General features: G+C 58.2%; 4 protein-coding genes across 4 annotated transcripts; 3 read left to right on the forward strand and 1 right to left on the reverse strand.

Moving 5' to 3' along the window:
• The first annotated feature begins 853 nt into the window (after positions 1–853).
• On the forward strand, positions 854–4,165 carry LOC142062898 (deoxyribonuclease-1-like). Its single transcript, XM_075106088.1, has 8 exons — positions 854–1,000; positions 1,680–1,768; positions 1,936–2,019; positions 2,160–2,275; positions 3,094–3,206; positions 3,513–3,670; positions 3,748–3,844; positions 4,112–4,165. Exons 1-8 carry the CDS (start codon positions 854–856, stop codon positions 4,163–4,165), a joined length of 858 nt encoding a protein of 285 aa, XP_074962189.1.
• A 1,367-nt stretch (positions 4,166–5,532) lies between these two features.
• Positions 5,533–9,438, forward strand: LOC142062899 (deoxyribonuclease-1-like 2). Its single transcript, XM_075106089.1, has 8 exons — positions 5,533–6,096; positions 6,447–6,535; positions 7,551–7,634; positions 7,751–7,851; positions 7,926–8,038; positions 8,291–8,445; positions 8,569–8,665; positions 9,388–9,438. The coding sequence occupies exons 1-8, from the start codon at positions 5,950–5,952 to the stop codon at positions 9,436–9,438; spliced, it is 837 nt and encodes a 278-aa protein (XP_074962190.1). The 5' UTR covers positions 5,533–5,949.
• Positions 9,439–9,714: 276 nt separating this feature from the next.
• ECI1 (enoyl-CoA delta isomerase 1) lies at positions 9,715–17,604 on the reverse strand. The gene is made up of 7 exons (XM_075106086.1): positions 17,475–17,604; positions 17,008–17,136; positions 15,903–16,030; positions 15,118–15,264; positions 13,700–13,821; positions 11,849–12,027; positions 9,715–10,243 (listed from the first exon to the last, which is right to left on the reverse strand). Exons 1-7 carry the CDS (start codon positions 17,515–17,517, stop codon positions 10,077–10,079), a joined length of 915 nt encoding a protein of 304 aa, XP_074962187.1. The 5' UTR covers positions 17,518–17,604; the 3' UTR covers positions 9,715–10,076.
• Positions 17,605–18,076: 472 nt separating this feature from the next.
• PTX4 (pentraxin 4) lies at positions 18,077–19,600 on the forward strand. Its single transcript, XM_075106229.1, is given in 5 exon segments — positions 18,077–18,259; positions 18,408–18,855; positions 18,858–19,214; positions 19,217–19,499; positions 19,501–19,600. Coding segments are annotated over 5 exon segments (1,332 nt in total). The 5' UTR covers positions 18,077–18,115.
• Positions 19,601–20,163: the final 563 nt, after the last annotated feature.

Here is a 20,163-nt window from a genome sequence, read left to right on the forward strand (position 1 = left end):
CTAGGTCGGGCTTTGGGTGTGCCGAATGTTGGGGTGTTTGCTGGTCTTCTCAGCCTGTCTTATTGAGGCTCCTGGCAGGGACGGGTGCTCAGGGCATCTGGGCTTGGGCAGGGCTCAGATCCCATCCACTGGTGAAATATTACCCCAGGGAGCTGAGTGCCACAGGAAATACTTCCCAAATGCCTTTCGCTATGGGTGGAAGCTGCTGTGCTGCCTCGGTGAGAGGTCCCGGGAGACTCCAGCCTGGGTGAGGATGGGGCAGGGGCAGTGCTGGGGGACAGGGGGGAGAGAATACCCCAGGTAAGGATGCTCCAGGCAGGGAAGGAGGTGGGGAAGGGTACTGGGGGGGATCCATCCCTTGCTCTGTCCCAGCACTGCTGCTGTAGGGTCTTTTGGGTCTCCAGTGCAGACCCAGGGAGGGGTGAGAGAGGCACAAGCCAAGAGACCTTGGTGTCCTCAGCCACTGCTGCCCACCGTGGGCCAGGAGAGGCATCCAGGCTGAGTGCAGTGAATGAGGAAGCAACTGCTCTGCGTCACCATGAAATGGCACTTGCTCCTTTGCCAGTGAATTATCCGCTCTGGCCTCACGGGCAGTCTGGCCTCCCTCCAAGAGGGACAGGCAGGATAAGGCACCCCACGTGAGGCAGGGACAAGGTCTCAGCAGCCTAAGGCCAGAGCCGAATGGCTGGATAGGGGTTCACCATCCCTGAGTCCTGGTCCTTCAATGGAAAACAGATGCCTCCCAGTGAAATCAGTACAGCCAGTGGGAATACCCTGGTCACCCTTGTTGTCTGTGCAAAATCCCCCTCCCAGCCAGGGGGGCTGAGCCCATCCATGCCCCTCTGCATGCAGGATGGTGGCATCAAAGTTGGTGCTGTCACTGCTGGTTGTGGCTCTCCTGCTGCATATGGCCACCACGCTGAAGATCAGTGCCTTCAACATCAAGGCATTTGGGGACAGCAAGATGTCCAACCAGACTATCGCAGATATCATCGTCTCTGTGAGTGCTAGGGGAGAGGAACAGTCCTGGCCACTCTCTAGTCTCTGGGATGCAGCCAGCTTGGGGCAGTCAGATGCTAGCCTTCTGCAGGCATCTGTCCATCCATGCGTTCACCCATGCATCCACCCACCCATCAATCCACCTGTCCACACCCCTCCCATCCATCCACTTATGCCTCTGTTCATCCACCCATCCATGCCTCCATCCATGCCTCCATCCAAGACTCCATCTTCCATGACTCCCTCCCTCCCTCTCCCCCTCCATCCATCCACACCTCCATCCATTCATCTATCCATCCATCCGTGCCTCCATCCAACCATCCATTCATCTGCTCTTCCCCCATCACCATCTCCACCTTAGGCTGTGTCCCCTCTTTCCAGACCCCAGCTGAGCATGGGTCATGCTTGGTGTTGCCCAGGTTCCTCACTCAGAGCAGCCTGTGAGCAAGGAGTTGCTGGGATGGTGGGTGGTAGACTGATGGGTGTCAGAGGGCACTGTGTCACCCCAGGGACCTTCCAAGCCAGAGGACACCAGCAGAGGAGCTCCCTCCCTGGCTCTTGAGTCCCTGCTGCCCCCCCATTGCCAGCCTTGGAGCCTTCAGAGGCCAGCCCAGGCACCCACGGCGCCCCCATGAGCAGCTCCTGGCCAGGGGCAAGCAGCTCTGAGCTTGTCCCCACAGATTCTGTCTGGGTACGACATCACCCTGGTGCAGGAGGTCCGGGATGCCGACCTGAGTGCTGTGAAGAAGCTCATGGACCAGCTCAACAGGTGACCCTGATAGCACAGGGTGGGGAGTGCCTGCAAATGGAATGCCAGGACAGATCCTGGATGGTGTCTTGCCATGCTGGAGCACCTCTGGCTCAGCTGGAGAGAGCCTGCTGGGTGCTAGGGAACACTGGGAGCCTCCTCTCACCCTCTCTGAATCTCACTCTCAGGGCATCCATGCACCCATACAGCTTTTTGAACAGCATCCCCCTGGGTCAGACTAGCTACAAGGAGCAATACCTCTTCATCTACAGGTAAGGGATGCCCCCAGGGTCCAGTGTCCCCTGTGTCACCCGCTGTCACCCCCAGCAGCCCCTGAAGGGAGGTGGGTGCCTTTGAGGACCCTGACTGTGGCAGGAGCAGTGCCGGGGGCTGCCCCGCTCTCATCCCTCAGGTCGGACATGGTCTCTGTGCTAGGAAGCTACTACTATGATGACGGCTGTGAGTCCTGCGGGACTGATACCTTCAGCAGGGAGCCCTTCATTGTCAAGTTCTCTTCACCCACCACACGTGAGCAGAGTGGCACATGGCAGCACCTCGGCAAGAACTGGGGGCTGCCAGGACCTGGTACAGGGTTCCCTCCACATGGGGCTGAGTCCTGAGCTGTCTGCCAGGCAGGGAGTTGTACCCTGGAGCCCCAGTTCAGGGGCTCTGCTGGGGTACTTCACTGCTGTGGGGCCTTATTCCACCTGTGGGAGCTCAGGGGTCCTGGGTACCTGCCCAGCATGGCCAGAACTGCCAGCTGTTTCCCACCATGTGCCATCTCCCACCATCTCCCATCTCCTCCCATTGCCTGTCATCTCCCACAGTGTGCTCTCTCCAGTTGCATGCCGTACCACATCTCCAGCTGTTTCCCATTGTGTCCCACATCCCATCTCCTGGTACCTCCCATCTTGTGCCATATCCTACCATCTGCTTCCTCCAGTTGCATGCTAACTCCCATCATGTACCATCTCCCATCACCTCCCATTTCTCATGTTGTGCCATCTTCTACCCCATGCCATCACCTCCACTTCCCTGGCACTCCCCAGGGTACACACACTCTCGCACCTCTCTCCCACCCCCATCTCCTTCCCAAAAAAGCAGTGGCTTGGAAAAAGTGTTGGGAAACAAGTAGCAAACCCCAAACCAGGTACAGAGTAATCCAGCTCCCTGCTGAAAATTCCAGCCTGGAGGACAGGCAGACCACAAACACCAATGCAGCTTTTTCCTTCAGCAACTTTTCCCAGCCAGTAGCTGGGGTTTGGCCCAGGGTGTTCCCCTGGGGTTCCCGCTCCCTTCCTGGGTGCTGCACCCAAGCTGGGGGCTGATGGCCACCTGTCCGGCAGAGGTGGAGGAGTTTGTGCTGGTCCCCCTGCATGCTGAGCCCAGCAGCGCAGCAGAGGAGATCGACGCACTCTACGATGTCTACACTGATGTCATCAACAAGTGGGCAACTAACGTAAGCTGTGGTGGGGAGCTTGGCTCCTCCCTGGGGCAGCTGGGCAGGTGGGCATGGCCACCGCACATCCCAGTGGTCGTCCTGGGATGGCCATATCCCATGGGAGACTTCTCGTACCCATTGGGACAGGTACCACCCTGTCAATGTCCAGGCAGGGAGCTGCTTTGTGGCTCTGCTGCCGTTACTGGGGCTTGTCCCCCCATACTGGGGAGCCCCAAGAGGATTTCTTGCTGCCCGGTAAGATTTTAGGGAGCCCTTGGTGCCCCAAAAGGTCTGTGGGGAGGGAAACAACATGCTACCCCACAGAACATTCTTCTCCTGGGCGACTTCAATGCCGACTGCTCCTACGTGACCAGTGCCCAGTGGCCGTCCATCCGCCTGCGCTCCCTTGACGCCTGTGAGTGGCTCATCCCCGACAGTGCCGACACCACTGTCACCAACACCACCGACTGCGCCTATGACCGGTGGGTGCTGCAGCAGTGGCATGGGGCTGGCATGGGGGGAACTGGCAGGCACTAACACCCCCATGATGCCCTGGCAGCATCGTTGCCTGTGGCACCATGCTGCGCCAAGACATCAAGCCTGGCTCAGCCACCATCAACAACTTCCAGAAGACTTTCCACCTCCAGAGCAAGGATGTGAGTGAGGGGCTCGGGCACACAAGCCCACCAGCACTGTGATCCAACCCACTACCCCTCCTGGGAGCACAGGTGGGCTCCCTGTTCCCCAGGGCACACCCAAGGGTGGCCTGACCCCAACCCCTGCACCAATGCAACCCCCCAGCCTGAGAATTTTGGGATATGCTTTACATTTCGGAGGTGGAGTGTTGGGGTCCCAGCCAGCTATGACAGTTATGGCAGGTCTGGATGAGCTCAGCCACCTCTCTGTTTTCCCCCCACGCCTAGGCTTTGGCTGTCAGCGACCATTTCCCAGTGGAGGTGACCCTGAAAGTCCGCTGAGCCTGTCCACATGCTGGTGGCTACCAGGACACCCTGGCATGCACCTTCATCCCTCATGGGAGCCCATGTTCCACCAGTGCCAGCCAATCTGCCTGCTGCCTCTGCAAGGAGCTGCTCTTTGGGGTCTTGTGGGAGTGGGATGCTCTCTGTTTCCATTAAAAAATGAGCCTTTTCCAGGCCTTGCAGCTCTGGAGGGAAGGTCCATTCAGCCCCCCCAGCAGCCTCTCACTCTGGAGCCCCCCATCCCCCTGCTGGGGGCAGCCTCATCAGGGCTGGAGCCAGGGAGGACCCTGGGGCCGGAGGGTGGCAAGTGCTGCTCCCCATGGGCTGCCGGCAGCGAAAGCAGGGACACCGGGAGGGGTCTGGGAGGCTCCAGGCAGGATTTGGCCCCCTTACTGGGTCACAGGTTGCCCTTCCGCCAGCTTGGGGGCTGCATTCTGGTGGAGCTTGCCTGGCTGCAGGGTGACTGATGGGGCACTGACAGTGAGGGTGGGGGGAGGTGGAGAACATGAGTCAGTTCCCAGGAGGTTCAGTGATTCCCGGGGCGTTTCAGTTCTGGCACAATGCCGAGGGACACCAGACTCATCTCATGACTGGGTGTGAGGATGCAAATCCTGGCGGCATACGTGAGAGCCCAGCAAGCCCCAGCATGAGCAGCTGTTACCTCCCTGCTCACCCCACTGCTAGCACACCAGTGTAGAGCCACCTGCTCTCTCAGCTGGGGTGATGACACGGGCTGGGTTTACACCATGTGCCATCACAGGGGCTGCTTTGGGTCACCAGTGGGGCTGCTTTGGGCCATGAGTACTGCTGTTCCAGATGATCACCAGGGCTGCTGCAGGGGTTTGCAGCCACCCCCTCTTGCCAAGGTTGGCAGCACTCAGCCTGCCTGACCCAGACACCCTGCTGTTTCCTCCTCTCCCCTCTAATTACACCGTCTGAATCACCCATGTTAAGGCCATTGCCCTCTGCCACCTGCCTGGCCACTGTGCCCTGTGTCATGACCCTGGGGACCTCCCCCGCTGCAGCACCCCGAGTCCTGTGTGTCCATCCAGCCCCACTGGGATGCCCCGGCACCAGTGCGCCTCCCCAGCTGCCCTTCACCGCATCGGCACAGGAGCGGCTATGCCGGCCCCACCCTACCACCCTGTGGGGTTTTGGTTTCCCAATGTAGGAAGGAGCCCAAAACTATGCCAAAACCCCCACGGGGGTGTCCGACTCATCCGGCTTTGCTGGCACTTCCGTCGGGAATAAAGCTGCCCGTCCTGCTTCTGGGAGGGCAGAGGTGCTGCGTGCTTGGCATGGTAAGGACGGATCCGGACTTGCTACCTTCAGCCGTGAACTGGGAGGGGCTGGGATGAGCTGGGATGAGCTGGGATGAGGATTCACTCCTTTACTCCGACCATGGGAGCTGCGATCAAGTTTAAGGATGCAAAGCAGCAAGGGGTGCCAGTAGTGGTGGCTGGTGCTGGCAGGTGATGGAGATGACCTGGTGGGGAGCAGAGCTGGGTGATCGCTGGGGCTGGCAGAAGTGCTCCGAGGCAGATTCACTGCAACAGGATGGGATTTAGCTTCTCCTGGGACCAGAGAGCCAGCAGACAGCCTGTGCTGCTCCAAGAGCTGCTCTGGGTGGTGCCCGCTGCAGCACACCGTTGCACACCAGGACTTAGGAAGGACCTACATGGATTTTTTTTTTTTTTTTCTCTATCCCCCAATCCAAAGCACTTTTCCAAGTTCAGCTTCCATCACTGCATCCATTCCAGCTCAGCACCCCTCCCGGCAGGATGGGAACCATGATGCTGGTACTGTGTTTGCTGACCATGGCTCTCCCGTGCCCAGCCACTGCCATGCTGCGCATCGGCGCCTTCAACATTCAGGCCTTTGGAGACACCAAGATGTCCAACGAGGATGTGGCAGGCATCATCGTCAATGTGAGTGTAGCCAGGGATGGGCTCTGCACTGGGGAAGACTCAAAATGTGGCTGCTGTGCCAGGATCATGTGGGGATGTGGCCGTGGATGGGATGGCATCCCAGTGCTGGGGATGCCCTGGGTGGATGAATGTTTGGTGGGGATCAAGGTGGGATGTCAGTCACACCTCACAATCCTTCTGAGCCCTCCGTGGGGACATCTGCCCCAACACCAAGGGATATGTGGGGCCCTGTGGTGCTGCACCCAGCACTACATCTGAGTGCCTGGCTAGGAGGTGGGTGGGAGAGAGGGGGTGGCCCCTAGCCAGCAGCAGGCTCCCTCTTGCCATTGCTAACCCTCTTGACCACACAGATCCTGTGCCGCTACGATGTAGCACTGGTGCAGGAGGTGCGCGATTCCGACCTCAGTGCTGTCACCCAACTCATGGAGCAGCTTAACAGGTATGAGCAGGGTTGGGGCCAAGAGTGCCTGGCTGAGATATCAGCATTAGGCAGGGAAAGCCAAGTTGCCTCAGCAATAAAAGGCCAAAAAAAGTTGTCCACTGGCAGAGGGTTTGTTTTTGGAAAGGGGTATAGGAGAAAAGTGCTGGGGCTGAAGCTTTGAGCAGGCACTGAAAAAGCCACCAGGAATAATCCAGGTAGGGGAAGGGGAATACAAGCAGCACAAAACCTCTCTGAAAGCTACAATCCCATTGGAGCACACAGGATGGAAAGAAACTACAGCTCTGGCAAGCTCCATCTCCAAAATCCAACAGGACAGGGCAGAGGCAAGATGGGGGATGAAGGGGATGGGGCAGGCAGCCCCCCACACCCCAAGGCCCTGTGAGTGGCAGGGGGATCCTGGATTGGACCCAGAGGCAGATGATGCTCTGAAGCAAGCAGCTGAGGCATCCCAGAAGGAAAAGGGGCTGCTGGGTGGGCTAAAACTGGCCACTTCAGGGCAGCAGCTCCTCCACCGGCTGGGTGCTGATGATGTTTTGGCTGAGGGCCCTGGGGCTGGGGTCAGGTAGAGGTGGCTCCTGTCTTGTTGAAAGGCAGCAAGTGCTCATAAGCAGGTACACCCAGCCCACGTCCTTGCCTCTGGTGTCCCCTCCAGCATGGCCACAAAGCAGCTGGGGCAGGGAGGGTGACGCCAGGCTTCGCAGGGCCCCAGGCTGCTCATTAACCTAATTTAGCTTCACTGCAAATGAAGGTGTGGAGCGTCCCTGCAGAGAAAGGGGTGGCCATGTCCTGCCCACAGCCAGCCGTGCCTCAGGAGCCACCCCAGGGTGGTGGGGACACCAGGGTGGCTTGGGGCCACTACACCCATGTCACCCCATGGCTGGGGCATAGTGGCCCATGGGGAGAGCAGAGGAGGACCAGCTGGTGCCAACTCCTCAGCCACCCAGCCCGTGGCCATGCCAAGGCCACCCCAGGGTACCAGTCATGTCACCATCATGCCTTTGCATCTCCGCAGTGTGTCCCCATCCCCGTATGACTATGAGATCAGTGGCCCCCTGGGACGGGACAACTATAAGGAGATGTACCTCTTTGTCTACAGGTAATGGGGCTGGGCATGCTGCTGTCTGCCCCGCAGCACCATTGGGCCACCAACACCATGGAAGGGATCCAGGGGACATACCGAGCCCCAGGATCACCATCTCTTTGGTCCCACAGGACAGACACCATATCTGTGGTGGACACCTACCAATATGAGGACCCCGAGGATGTCTTCAGCAGGGAGCCATTCATCCTGAGGGTCTCAGCGCCCCACACCAGTAAGCAGGGGGACAAGTGGCTCCAGGTGGTGGCATGGGGTGGCTGTGGGGCTGACAACTCTCTCCCCTGGCAGAGGCAGAGGAGTTTGTGCTGGTGCCGCTGCATTCAGCCCCACACAATGCTGTCACCGAGATCGACGCGCTCTATGACGTCTACCTTGCCATCGTTAGCAAGTGGGGGACTGACGTGAGTGCTGCTGGCACCGGCAGTGGCACCAAGGGTGGGCGCTGAGTCCCGGGGACCATTCAACCCACGCAGGGTCCCCACTCTGAGGCGAGCGCAGCTGGTGCAAGGGTGGTGGGATGGGGACCCTGCTCCTGCCCTGTCCCCTGCCATGGGGGATGCCCCAGCACCTGGGGCTGAGCCCCATGGGAAGGCTGGTGTTTGGGGCAGCCCCATTCCCCAGCCACCATGAGCCCCCCCATTTTCCCATTGCAGAACATCATGTTCCTGGGGGACTTCAACGCTGACTGCGCCTACGTCCAGCCAAGTGACTGGTCAGCCATCCGCCTGCGCACCAGTGATGTGTTCAAGTGGCTGATCCCCAACAGCGCCGACACCACTGTTGGGAAATCCGACTGCGCCTATGACAGGTGAGCACTGCTGCAGCACTGTGGTCCCTTCCCTGGCACCCCAGGACCCCCTGCCCATCCCACACCACCAGCGGCTGAGCATGGGGGCAGGAGCAGGACCCACTGCCCACATCTCCCCGGCAGGATCGTGGTGTGTGGTGCCAAGCTGAAGAGAAGCATCGTGCCAAATTCAGCTGCCATCTACAATTTCCAGCGCGCTTTCCAGCTGGAGCAGGACAAGGTGAGCCAGGCGCGCAAATCTGGGGCTCAAACAGGCACCAAAGCTGAGCTGTCCTGGGCAGCACTAGCTGTGGGGCTGCAAGTGCCTGTTTGGGATTAGGCAGCCCAGCCATGGCCACATAGCTGCCACATTTAAGAAAAAGCCCAAAAGCGGCACTGGAGGAGCTCCAGCAGCAGCCTGAGCCAGCTCCAGCCACAGCACATGTGCCCCTGCCCAGCGCCTGCCTGTGGGTATGTCAGCACAGCCCTTGTCTGGGGCACACTCCCCTCCTGGGACACAGCAGCCTGCAGCCAGCTAATAGGGAGCTCAGGATGCCAAGGGATCCATGGGTGGAAACAGCGGGGAGAATTTGGTGTCACTGCTTCTCCCCATGGGGAAGAGATGAGACACTGTTTTTCATAGTCTTTCATGGGCAGGACCCCACAGTGTGGGGCAAAGCTGACCTCCAACCACCCATAGCTGGCACAGAGCTCCCAAGCAAGGCACAGGGGTCTTGCAGAGCAGGCACCCACCTGCCAGCACCTGCCCCAGGGTGTCACACCCGGGCATCTCTCCACAACAGGTGCCAAAACTGGAGCCTCTCAGGGTTGGGGACATCATGTCCCCCTCCAGCAGGCAGATGGGTCCGGCAGGGTGATCATTCGCCCTGCTGGCCCCACCAGCACGGTAAGGGGCTCACCAAACGCCTGTGTCACATCTCCCTACCTCTTGCCCTCCTCCAGGCCCTGGCAGTCAGCGACCACTACCCGGTCGAGGTGAAGCTGACAGCTTGAGCTCCTCCTGCACCCGCAGACCACTATCCAGCTCCAGCTCTCACCACCAACCCCTGTGAAGCACCCTAGGCAGCACCATCCATGAGCCCTGCATGTGGGCTGCTCTGGGTCCTGGTCTAGAGAAGGGTCACAGATGGCCACTGGCCATGCCCAGGCCCCCCCAGCCCATGTGGCTCACAGCAAAGCCCCACCAGCTCACCATGAACCAGAGCCCAGGGACAGGCCACCAGGCAGGAAGCGGTGACTGCAGACAGGCTGGGGAATGACACATCCATGTCCTACCTCATCAAAGATTTTATTGACAAATCTCATTTCGCAATTAGCTGTTGGACAGAGGAAGGGTATCCAAGGACCGACAGGCTCAGGACACAGCAGCTCAGGACACAGCAGCATCAAGACCCTCTCCAGGTCCATTCCTTGGGGGAGCCGAGCAGCTCTCCCTGCTCTCAGGAAAGGCAGCGGTGGTGTCAGGCACTCTATGGGGACTAAGGGGAAGGGGCGGTTGGGGGCCATGGAAACAGGCAGCAAGTCACCCATTGCTGACACTGCAAATGGCTTCACTGTGAAAGTCTACAGCTATTGCAGCATTTCGGAGGATCACTTGAACTCCTGGGACTGGGCTCCAGCTGGCTGGCTCCTCAGCTCTTCTTCTTCTTCAGCATCTCCATATACATGCGAAGTGATTTCTGGATGGACTCTTTTGAGATGAAGCTGATGAAGTTCTGAATGTCTTCCTCCCGGTGAGCTACCAGGCGGTCCAACACCGCCTTCCTCATCATGGACTTGGTGAGCTGACGGGCATGGTCTGGAGAGGAGAGCAAGGATGGGAAATGTGCATGGTCCTCGCCGCCGACCAGCCCTCAGCCACTGCCACCATGTGCAGGTCCCTCCAAAGGGGAGGTACCACACAATAAAGGGTTCTTTAAAACAGCAGGGGAAGGTGTAAGGAAAACCCACGGGCTGGAAGCTGAACTGGATACATTCTTACACAATAAATTATGAGCTGTATGGCTCAGTGAGGAAATGACTGATCTACCTGGACAGGTGACAAAAAGTTGTGTACCTCCTTCTCTTTGCACCCTCCAGAGCCCAGCCCCCTCCCCAGTACACACCACCAGGCTCAGGGCAACAGTAACTGAACAAATTCTCCCCTCCTTGAAACTGCCCTGGCTCTAAGCTTCTTCAACCCAATCCCTTTGACCTCTAGCATGACAGTCTGCTCACGCAGGCTGCATATGCTGTACAAACACCAGCAGCACTGTTCCCCTCCAGCTCAGCCCAACGGCAGGCTCTGGGCCAGCTGGGTATAGATATGTGGATGCTGCTGGAGCTGACCAAAGCCTCGAGCACACGTCTGCTCACACCCACACAGAGCCATGCACAATGATGTGGCTGCACGTCTGTTGCACAGTTGTTGCATATGCACTCTCAGTGTGCTGCAACAGCAACAGTGAAATGATGAGCAACCGCCCCCCATGCACTGGGAATCGCAAATTGCTCCAGCACCTGTGTGCTTCAGACACCTTCACCTGGACAGAGTCCCCCTCGCTCCGATTTAGGGCTCTGGGGAAGGATCTGCATGGTGCCTCCTAGAAGTCAGGAGAGAGCACAGCTAAGACATGCTCCCCACTCTTCAGGGCTGCGGTTTCGCTCTAATGCCAGGACAGCAGGGGAGAAAGCAGTTTAGGGATCCTCTTCCAAGGCTGGGAAACAAAGTGACAGCCCTGGGACCTGTCCATTTCTTCAAAGTTTCATTAAGGTTTCTACAGAAAAAGCATCTGAAGGCTGACACATAGTTGCACCTCCCTGCAGCACTCAGGAGGTGCCATGGGATGGGATAGCTCAGGTCTAGCCCTGGCCAACAGAGAGCCCTCTCCCAGTTCAGGAACTACATGCTGCCAGTCACGGAGCAGCTCAAACACGCATGTGATGTCTCCACTTGTTGTCTGTCCTCATGCCCCCATCGCCATCCCCAACTCAGCAGAGTGACAAGAGTTGATCCAAACCACAAAGGCAGACTAGCAGCGACCCAGGCACTCTTGTCCAGCCTGTTCCCTCAGCTCCACAGCAGCTTTCCTGGGGTAACACCTCCACTAACAGACGCAGAGATTCAGCTTGTATCTGGAGCTCAGGCACCTCTGCATTGACTCAGCAGGGCTCGCAGGGTGAGCCAAGCTGGAGCCACGTGCCTTGCACACCCAGCACAGTGTCCTTCTGTGCAGGGGCACTAGCAAGCACATCCGTTAGCCCAATGCTGCCTGGCCCACTGTGCTGAGCTTTCCTACCTCCCAGCATTCACACCTTCCCTTTAAATGGAAACTGTTACACAGCTCCGAGGTACCAGCCCTGGTACCTGTCCTTCCCACCCAGATCAGATCCCCCTTTCCTCTGCCAGAGGTGCCGCCCTTACCAGGAAGGGCCAGCCACTGGGCCATAACAGCTGCAGCCTTCTCCTGGAGCTTCTCCTCTGGCACCAGCTCATCAACAAGGCCAAACCTGTGGGCCTCAGGTGCAGGGTAGAGGGAGCCCAGCTGGAGGGAGCGTTCAGCAACTCGGTGTCCCACAGTGTTCACAAATGTGTCCTTAAACCTAGAAGAGATGGAAGGAAAAGCCACAGTCAGGGAAAGAGACACCCAGCAGCAGCTGCGCCCAGACACTGAAGCTAAGAGCACACTTGGTCCACTCCCTAGGCAGGGGTCTCTAAACAGCAGCTACAGCTTAGCCACACTGCAAAAATCAGGTGAGCAGAGCCATTTTCAGTACCACCACAATAGAGTTCACCCTCCTCTCCACAACAGCGGCTCTATTTACCCTCTGTGCAGGTCCCAGCTGTGCCCACTTGCTGTGACATGAAAGCTCCTTTCCAACAGTACATTTAAACATTCTTAGGGCAACCACGGGTCCATGCCTTGCATGTTATCATAGAATTACAGAATCATAGAATGGTTTGGGTTGGAAGGGACTTCTAGAGGTCATCTAGTCCAACCCCCCTGCAGTGAGCAGGACATCTTCAACCAGACCAGGTTGCTCAGAGCCCCGTCCAACCTGACCTTGAATGTTTCTAGGGATGGGGCATCTACTACCTCTCTGGGTAGCCTGGGCCAGTGTTTCACCACCCTCATTGTAAAAAAAAATTTCCTTATATCCAGTAGAAGTCTACCCTCCTTTAGTTTAAAACTGTTACCCCTTGTCCTGCCACAACAGGCCTTGCTAAAGAGATTGTCCCCATCTTTCCTATAGTCACCCTTTAATTACTGAAAGGCTGCAATAAGGTCTTCCTGCGGCCTTCTCTTCTCCACGCTGAACAACCCCAACTCTCTCAGCCTGTCATCAGGGGAGAGGTGCTCCATCCTGCTGATCATTTCTGTGACCCTCCTCTGGACCCACTCCAACAGCTCCATATCCTTCTGGTGCTGAGGGCTCCAGAGCTGGATGCAGTACTCCAGGCGGGGTCTCACCAGAGCAGAGGGGCAGAATCACCTCCCTCGACCTGCTGGCCATGCTTCTTTTGATGCAGCCCAGGATACAGTTGGCCTTCTGGGCTGCAAGCGCACATTGTTGGCTCATGTTCAGCTTTTTGTTCACCAACACCCCCCCCAAGTCCTTCTTTGCAGGGCTGCTCTCAATCCCTTCATCCCCCAGCCTGTATTGATGCCAGGGGTTGCCCCGACCCATGTACAGGACCTTGCACTTGGCCTTATTGAACCTCATGAGGTTCTCACAGGCCCCCCTCTCCAGCTTGTTTAGGTCTCTTTGGATGACGTCCCATCCTTCTGGCGTGTCAACTGCACCGCTCAGCTTGCTGTCATCTGCAAACTTGCTGAGGGGACACTCAATCCACTGTCTATGTCATTGATGAAGGTATTAAATAGTCTTCATCCCAGTAATATTAGTGCCTCTGCACTTCCAGAGATCTCCACAGCTATGGGATTTTGCAGGTACACCACCTGTACCCACAGAAAATCATGTTCCCAGAGTGAGCCTGACTAGGGGCATCTCCCGTCACTAGTGTCAGAGTTGACTGCAGAGTCAGAACCTCGCTGGTGCACAATGTGAGGACATCCTGCAGACTGAAAGCTTTTCACATGCCTGCAGAATAGGACAGAGAAATGAGGTACTGTGTCCTGCAGTTGCAACTACCTGATCACTGACACATAAAACTATATCCCAGCATCCAGTGAAACTGATTAATAAACTCCTTGGAGATGACCTCTTTTTAGAGACCTACATGTGACACCAGAAGTGGGAGGCACTGGCCTACCAGAAGGGAGCCACAATGCCCAGCTGGGCTTCATTCAGGCCGATGCTGAATTTGGGGTTCTCCGCCATGATCCTGTAGTCACACGTCAAGGCAATGAGACAGCCTCCCGCTGGGCTGGACCCCTGGCAAAGAGTGGAAGGAATGAGTCTAGGTGATGGTTACAAACATACCTGCACCCCCAGCCTCGCCATTTCCTCCAGAGCAGGGAAGACACAGGGTGACAGTGCAGATGTCCCCCAAGTCTCTGATTACCTGATTTGAAACAGCCCTAAAAAGGATTTCTGATAGGTTTACCAGGGGTTTACCCTTTCACTTTTTCAATGCTCTCTGTTTCTTGCATTTTCCAGCCTGGAAATCGTTAACTGATCCATGTTACATGGGTTGCAAACCCTGAGTTTTAAACCCTACTTGAGTTTGTAACACTAAATGCCACAGAAATGGTTCTGTCCGGGAGCTTTGTAACACCTTCTACCTATAAAATTTCCATTTGTGACCATCCTTGCCACGACTTGGTGCTTGCTCAGCCCTGCACAGGATGCCTGTAAGAAGCTACTCAGAGACCCAGATGCCTTCAAAGACAGTCTACGGAGAGACACACAACTGTGAGCTGCCAAAGCAGCACTGCACTGAAAAATGAAAACAAGACACCGAGCAGGTAACAACCCATCTATGGACACTGAGACCCAGGTGGCACTTCTCTGCTGGCCAGGAACCCAGCTAGAAGAGCAAAACCTGGTGACAAACTGCACTGCCTAAAGCACTGCTGCCCAGAGGGCCGAGGACAAGCACTTGTGGGACTGCATGGCTGCCTCCCATCTCCTCTCCTCCAGTGAAGCAGTGCAAAGGCCAGGTAAGTGACCCTGGACAACTCCTACAAGTCTCATCAGTGAGAAAGCAGCCGGCAGACATGTAACAGACATCCTTTGGACCCCCTCCTACTCCAACTAGTTAGCTTCTCGGGCACTAATCTGCCACCAATGCCCCTCTGGGCTTTACCACTGGCCTACACTCCTCCTCCTGGTCCTCCAGCCTGGAGGATAGACTCCCAGCTGAGTTCCTGGGGCAGGGTATGGCTTTTGCTGGACAAAACACTGCCAAGGGCACTTCAGTCCCCATCGGCAGGATATGAGTGCAATGCAAGCTCTCCACTACAGCCAAAATGCTGCCACACTCCAGCAGTGCCTGCAGCTTACATGGAGCCTGCAACATTCCACACTTTCATACCTTCCCACAGCCCAATGTGCTGAACCGACAGCATGTACTTTGCCCAGGCATCCCAACATATACATCCCTGTATTTGTTTTGGCACTGACAAGCCTGATTTTTTGGCTGTCCCTGCCCACACGGTGCAAAGAAGCTGCAGCAAGCGACAGACCATGCTCCTGCATGGACTAGGAAGGTGGATCCAAAGCACATACATTGACTGCAGCGACTGTCACCATGTTGGAGCTGTACATCTGCAGCCACATCTCCTGCACAGCTCTCCAGAACTCGGCATAGTGCTCCGTGCTCTTCCCGCACATCTCGGTGATGTCCAGGCCAGATGAGAAGATTTTGGGGATGGCCTGGAAGTGGGAAAATACAAATGTCGATGAAAGTCACTACTCAGGGATGACCCTTTAGCCCTCTAATGAACTCAGCCTGGCAGCCTGAGGAAAGGGAAAGTGATAATTAAATATGACATAAACCAGGGTCTTTCGGGGTTCTGAAACAATCCCCCCAGTGCTCCCATAGCCTGGGTCACCCCATCACCATGGCCTGCAGGGCTTGGACTCTGTTTGCAGCATGATATCTCATTATCAGGGTCCCTGTGCAGGTACATCAGCCACACAGCACAAAACCTGCCCTGTCCCATTCCCAGGCACCAGCTTGTACCCACATGACACCTGAAAATAAACACCGGCTTCCTTCAGCAGCTGTGTCTGGGCTATTCAAGAGATCTCATGGGATGTGTCAGATTTGCAGATAAGCAGCTTTGATTTTAGTGACAAATGAAAATACTCAGTTGTTATTCTGCTAGAAGAAGGCAGGGCAGAAACAGCACAGCGCTTCCAAGAACCCCCTCCCTTCCTTCCAGAGACAATCAAAGCAGTCTCCTAGCCGCCTTGTGACAGTGACCAGGGAGCCAAGAGACCAAACTCAAGCAAGGGAATGGCATCCATGCCTGCCAAACTGCCCCACAGCTCCCACCCCAAGCACGTACGGATGTCAAGATGACGCCACGGCAGGCCCGGTCGTTCTCCAGCTTCTCCAGGCTTATGCAAAACTCAGTGAGGAAGTCCAGGTTAAGGCTGTTGACTGGGGGGCTCTTGAATTTCATCGTGGCAACACCTGCGCCATGGTAAACACAGAGACATCAGAACTTCCCACCACAGCAGACCGCGCTGCCTTGCCCAAGGGAGCTTCACTTGCCTTCCTGTTTCCCTGCTCACCCAGATCATGTCTTCCCACTCCTGGCTTTCCAAAAAGCCCCCAGAGCAGTGTGGTCAAGAGCAGGGCCCTGCCTTTTCCCAGATCTGCTGGCAAGCTGGGCTCACTCAGTCAGTGGCGAACCTGGAGCACAAATGAACATGCCCGTGGTGGCATGCTACGTGTCAAAGACCAGCCACCTTTGGGGTCACACTGCCTAGCAGTTCCCTGTGCCCAGGGGAGCACACACCTTTCTAAGCCTGCTGGCAGCATTGCCACCCTGGCCAGCACTGCAGGAAGAGCTCTGAGCCCTCGTCCCCTCCCAACTCGCACTACCCTAGCCCAAAAGTTCCTCACCGAGTGCTTAGTCTGGGTGCTGCAGCTGTGCCCAGGCTGGAGACAGTGTGAGGACCCACCCAGGGACCTGGCAGCCAAAGGCAGGCCCTGGGAAGCCTCAGGAAGAAGCACCCTTTGTTCGGTGCAGGGATGTGGCCCTGTGACAGCTATTCTGGCAGCCAGGACATAGAAATCCCCAACAGCTGCTCCCTGAAGGAGCACCTGCCACTCTACCATGTCCCCAAAGCAGGGACTTCACAGTTGGGATGATGCCTGGGCAGGGGACCGGGCACGAGGTCTGCCCAGGGTGAGAGCTAGGGTTACCCTGTGGCACCCAAGTAGCACCCAGTCACCTGAAATGTCCACAACCAGTGAGACTCCCATACCCAAACCTTCTCTCTGAGGGTCCCAAGCAGCTTAAGCTGGAACGTCTAGGATTTTGGTGGCTTTCCATGCACAGAGACACATGTGCCATGGGACGGGCATGGGAGAGCCCCCCCCGCCTACATCGCACAACACCCCGTGGGACGTGGGCAACACTGCAGAGGTGCCACCTGCCGTACCTGAGCTCTCATCCAGCTCCACCAGGATCTTGTTGTTGCTGAAGGCACGACATGGGGTGAGCAGAGGGCCGGGGGGCTCCTGGTGGGCTCTGCCCCAAGCCAGAGGCCGGCGGCAGAGAGGCAGTACACCTGGGGGGACAAAATCCTGTAGGGCCGGGCAGGGAACAGCCCCCACAAGTGTGGGGTGTGCTCCCCAAAACTGCTTTGCACAGACAGGATGGGGACATCCTGACCCACAACGGGGGACACAGGGATACCCTGACCCACTGAAGGAGGACATGGGGCACCCCGATCCACAACGGGGGACACCCTGACCCACCGAAGGAGTACGTGGGGCACCCTGACCACGGCGATGGGGACAGAAGGAGGGGCCGAGGGGACGCCCCCACTCGCGTCGAGGGGCGCGGGGACACGTTGACCCCCAGAGAAGAGACACGGAGCCGCCTGGCCGGCGGGACCGAGCGCACCTGACCGGGCGATCCGCGGGGGGAGGGTCAGCGCCGCCGCCATCTTCTGTCGCCTGATCGAGGGTACGGGGCGCTGCCTCGGCCGCACGTCACTGCTCCGCCCCGCCCGGCAGGGCACGCCCCAGCGGCAAGCCCCGCTCCCGGAAGCCCCGCCCACGGTCGGCGCCGCGGGGCGCACGTGCTGCCCACCCGTGGTGGCCCGCGAACGCCGGGCTGGCTCCACTGCCTTTCCTGCACTGCCCTGCCCTGCCTGCACTGCCCTGCTACTCCTGCAGTGCCCTGTTCTGCCTGCCCACCTTGCCCTGCATGCAGCGTGTTAGTCTGAGGCTCTCCACCCTCCTGCCCTCCAGGAATCGCCCCACACAACTGGGCCTACTGGGGCCATATGCTCAGGGATTCCCCACACACCTTCCCCACCCTGTGGCTTAGCTCCCACTGCCTGGCCCCTGACCCGGGCAGCCGGAGCCCCCGGGAGCTCCTGGGCTGGGGCCAACTGTCCCCACAGAGTGCCTGGCCTCGGACCACAGGGCTGGGAGCTCCAGCACTGGTGTGCCAGCAGTGGCTGCAGATCTCGTCATGGTGGAGGCTGCCCCACAGGAGCACTGTGGGGTCCAGGGCCAGTCCTGCTGTGCAGGCAGAAAATGTCTAGCAGCAGCATGGTGAGGATGGTGCTGTCCTTCTGCCTGCTCCTCACTGCTGCCCTGTGGGGTGGCCTGAGCCAGGTGCTGGGGACCGTGGCCTGCTCCAGTACTCTGCTCCTGTGGCTGCGGTGGCTGGAGGAGCAGGTGGGTGCCTAGGGTGGGGAGGGGACACGGCCTGGCCTGTGCCAAGGGGCACTCAGTGTTTCAGGCCAGGCTGGGGTTGGTGGCGCCACAGGGGCCCAGCAAGGGGATACGGTTTCATTCCACCTCACCCCACTCCCTCCGCCACCAGCTCCAGGAGGTGACACCGAGCCATCTCCAGAGCATTGCCAGGAACTACAACACCTCCTACAACATTGGCAGACTCTTCCAGGTGCTGGTGGAGCAGGTGGAGGCAGCTGCCACTGCCTGGGCTGCCCTGGGTGCTGAGATGGCCCACCTGGCCACCACTGACTGGTGGCTGCACCGCAGGCTGAAGAGGCTGGACGGGACGGTGGGTGCCTTGAGCCTGCTGCACCACCTGCTCACCCACCCACCAGGTGCACCAGTGGAAGCTGGCACCAAGCCACACAGTATGCTGGACGCTGCCTGGAGCAGGGGCAGCCAGCTGGAGTGGGAGCCACAGGGCCAGGTGGCCCCCAGCACCCCCAGCCCTCAGCAGCTGAAGGTGAGAAGGTGGCAGCAATGCCAAGAGGAGGAAAGGCACTGGCTGCTGGCCAATGATGGGCCCAGTGGAGCACCCAGGGAGATACAGAACCCCCTTGCGATGCAGCACTGGGAGCCCAAGTCAAGGCAGTGGTGCTCCCTACTGTGACTGCAGTCCCCCAGGAGCAGCCACTGGCCACCCAGCAGCCAGGAGAGGGTAGGTACAGGCCCCCCGCCCTGGGACCCACCTCCCCAGCCTGCTGCACCAGTGCCATCCTGCTCTTCCCCAACACCTCTGCCGAGCGCATGGCCATCCTAGGGCTGGGGCTGTGCCGGGGGCTGCAGGTGCTGTCGCTCTGCGCCTGGCTGGCCACCCCAGCTCCCCACCTTGGAACCCTCCTCTCCTACACCACCAAGGATGGCAGCAGCAAGCTGGTCATGCATGGCCATGATGGGTTCTCCCTGGCTCTGCGCACGTTGTCATTGGCAACAGGGAGTTTCGGGAGCTCCCAGTGACCCCGCTCCTGGATGGCAAGTGGCACCACCTCTGCCTCACCTGGTCCTCTGGCCAGGGCCAGTACTACTTCTACGTGGATAGGCGGCTGCTGGCCACTGGATTTGGCTTCCAACAGGGCTGTGAAATTCCTGCTGGTGGCTTGCAGGTGCTGGGCCAGGAGCAGGAACACCCCGGTGGGGGCTTTGGCACCACAGAAGCCTTCGTGAGTCACCTGGCTGGCTTGGCTGTGGGCTGGCCCCGACCCTCTCTTCACACTAGCTGATACCTCACTGCAGGGCAGGGTGCAGAGGGTGGCGTGCCCCTACCTCTGGCACTGCCTGTGACAAGCCCAGCAGTGGGAACAGTGCTGGCTCTCTGTGGTCAGTGCTTGCTTATGGTGCCCGGCTGGCACAAGCCATGTCCTCCCAGGGTGATGGGACACCAGGCCGAGGGGCCGCCTCAGGACTGGGACCACTGGAGCTCAGGAAAAGGAAAGGTGTTTTGACAGCCAGGGTACGGCAGAAGTGGGGCCTGTCCCAAAGCCGGGAGGTTGTCAGCTCCTGCCCCCAGAAGACGTACAGACTTGTCATTCCTATTAAAATGCTCTGGGAAGAGAGGAAACTAATGTAGTTCTGGGCTTACTCTTCATTGTAATGCTTAGTGCCACTTGCAGCCAGACAGGAGCTGCTCAGCACAGGCAGCAGGGGGGCCTGGGCTGGGTCACGTGCGGGTGCTTGCTGCCTGTCCCCTGCTACTGCTGATTCCTGCCACTGAGTCAGACCCGGGGAAAGCTGTAGCACGGAAAAGCCCATGATCTGGAGTGAGCCAGAGGTGCCATAGCAGGTGACATTGATCCTGCATGCATGGCCCCTGGCTGGAGGGTCTCCTCAGAGGGTGCCGAGCTTTG

The sequence above is a fragment of the Phalacrocorax aristotelis genome, chromosome 10 (genome assembly GCF_949628215.1).
Source record: "Phalacrocorax aristotelis chromosome 10, bGulAri2.1, whole genome shotgun sequence".
NCBI classification, from domain to species: domain Eukaryota; kingdom Metazoa; phylum Chordata; class Aves; order Suliformes; family Phalacrocoracidae; genus Phalacrocorax; species Phalacrocorax aristotelis.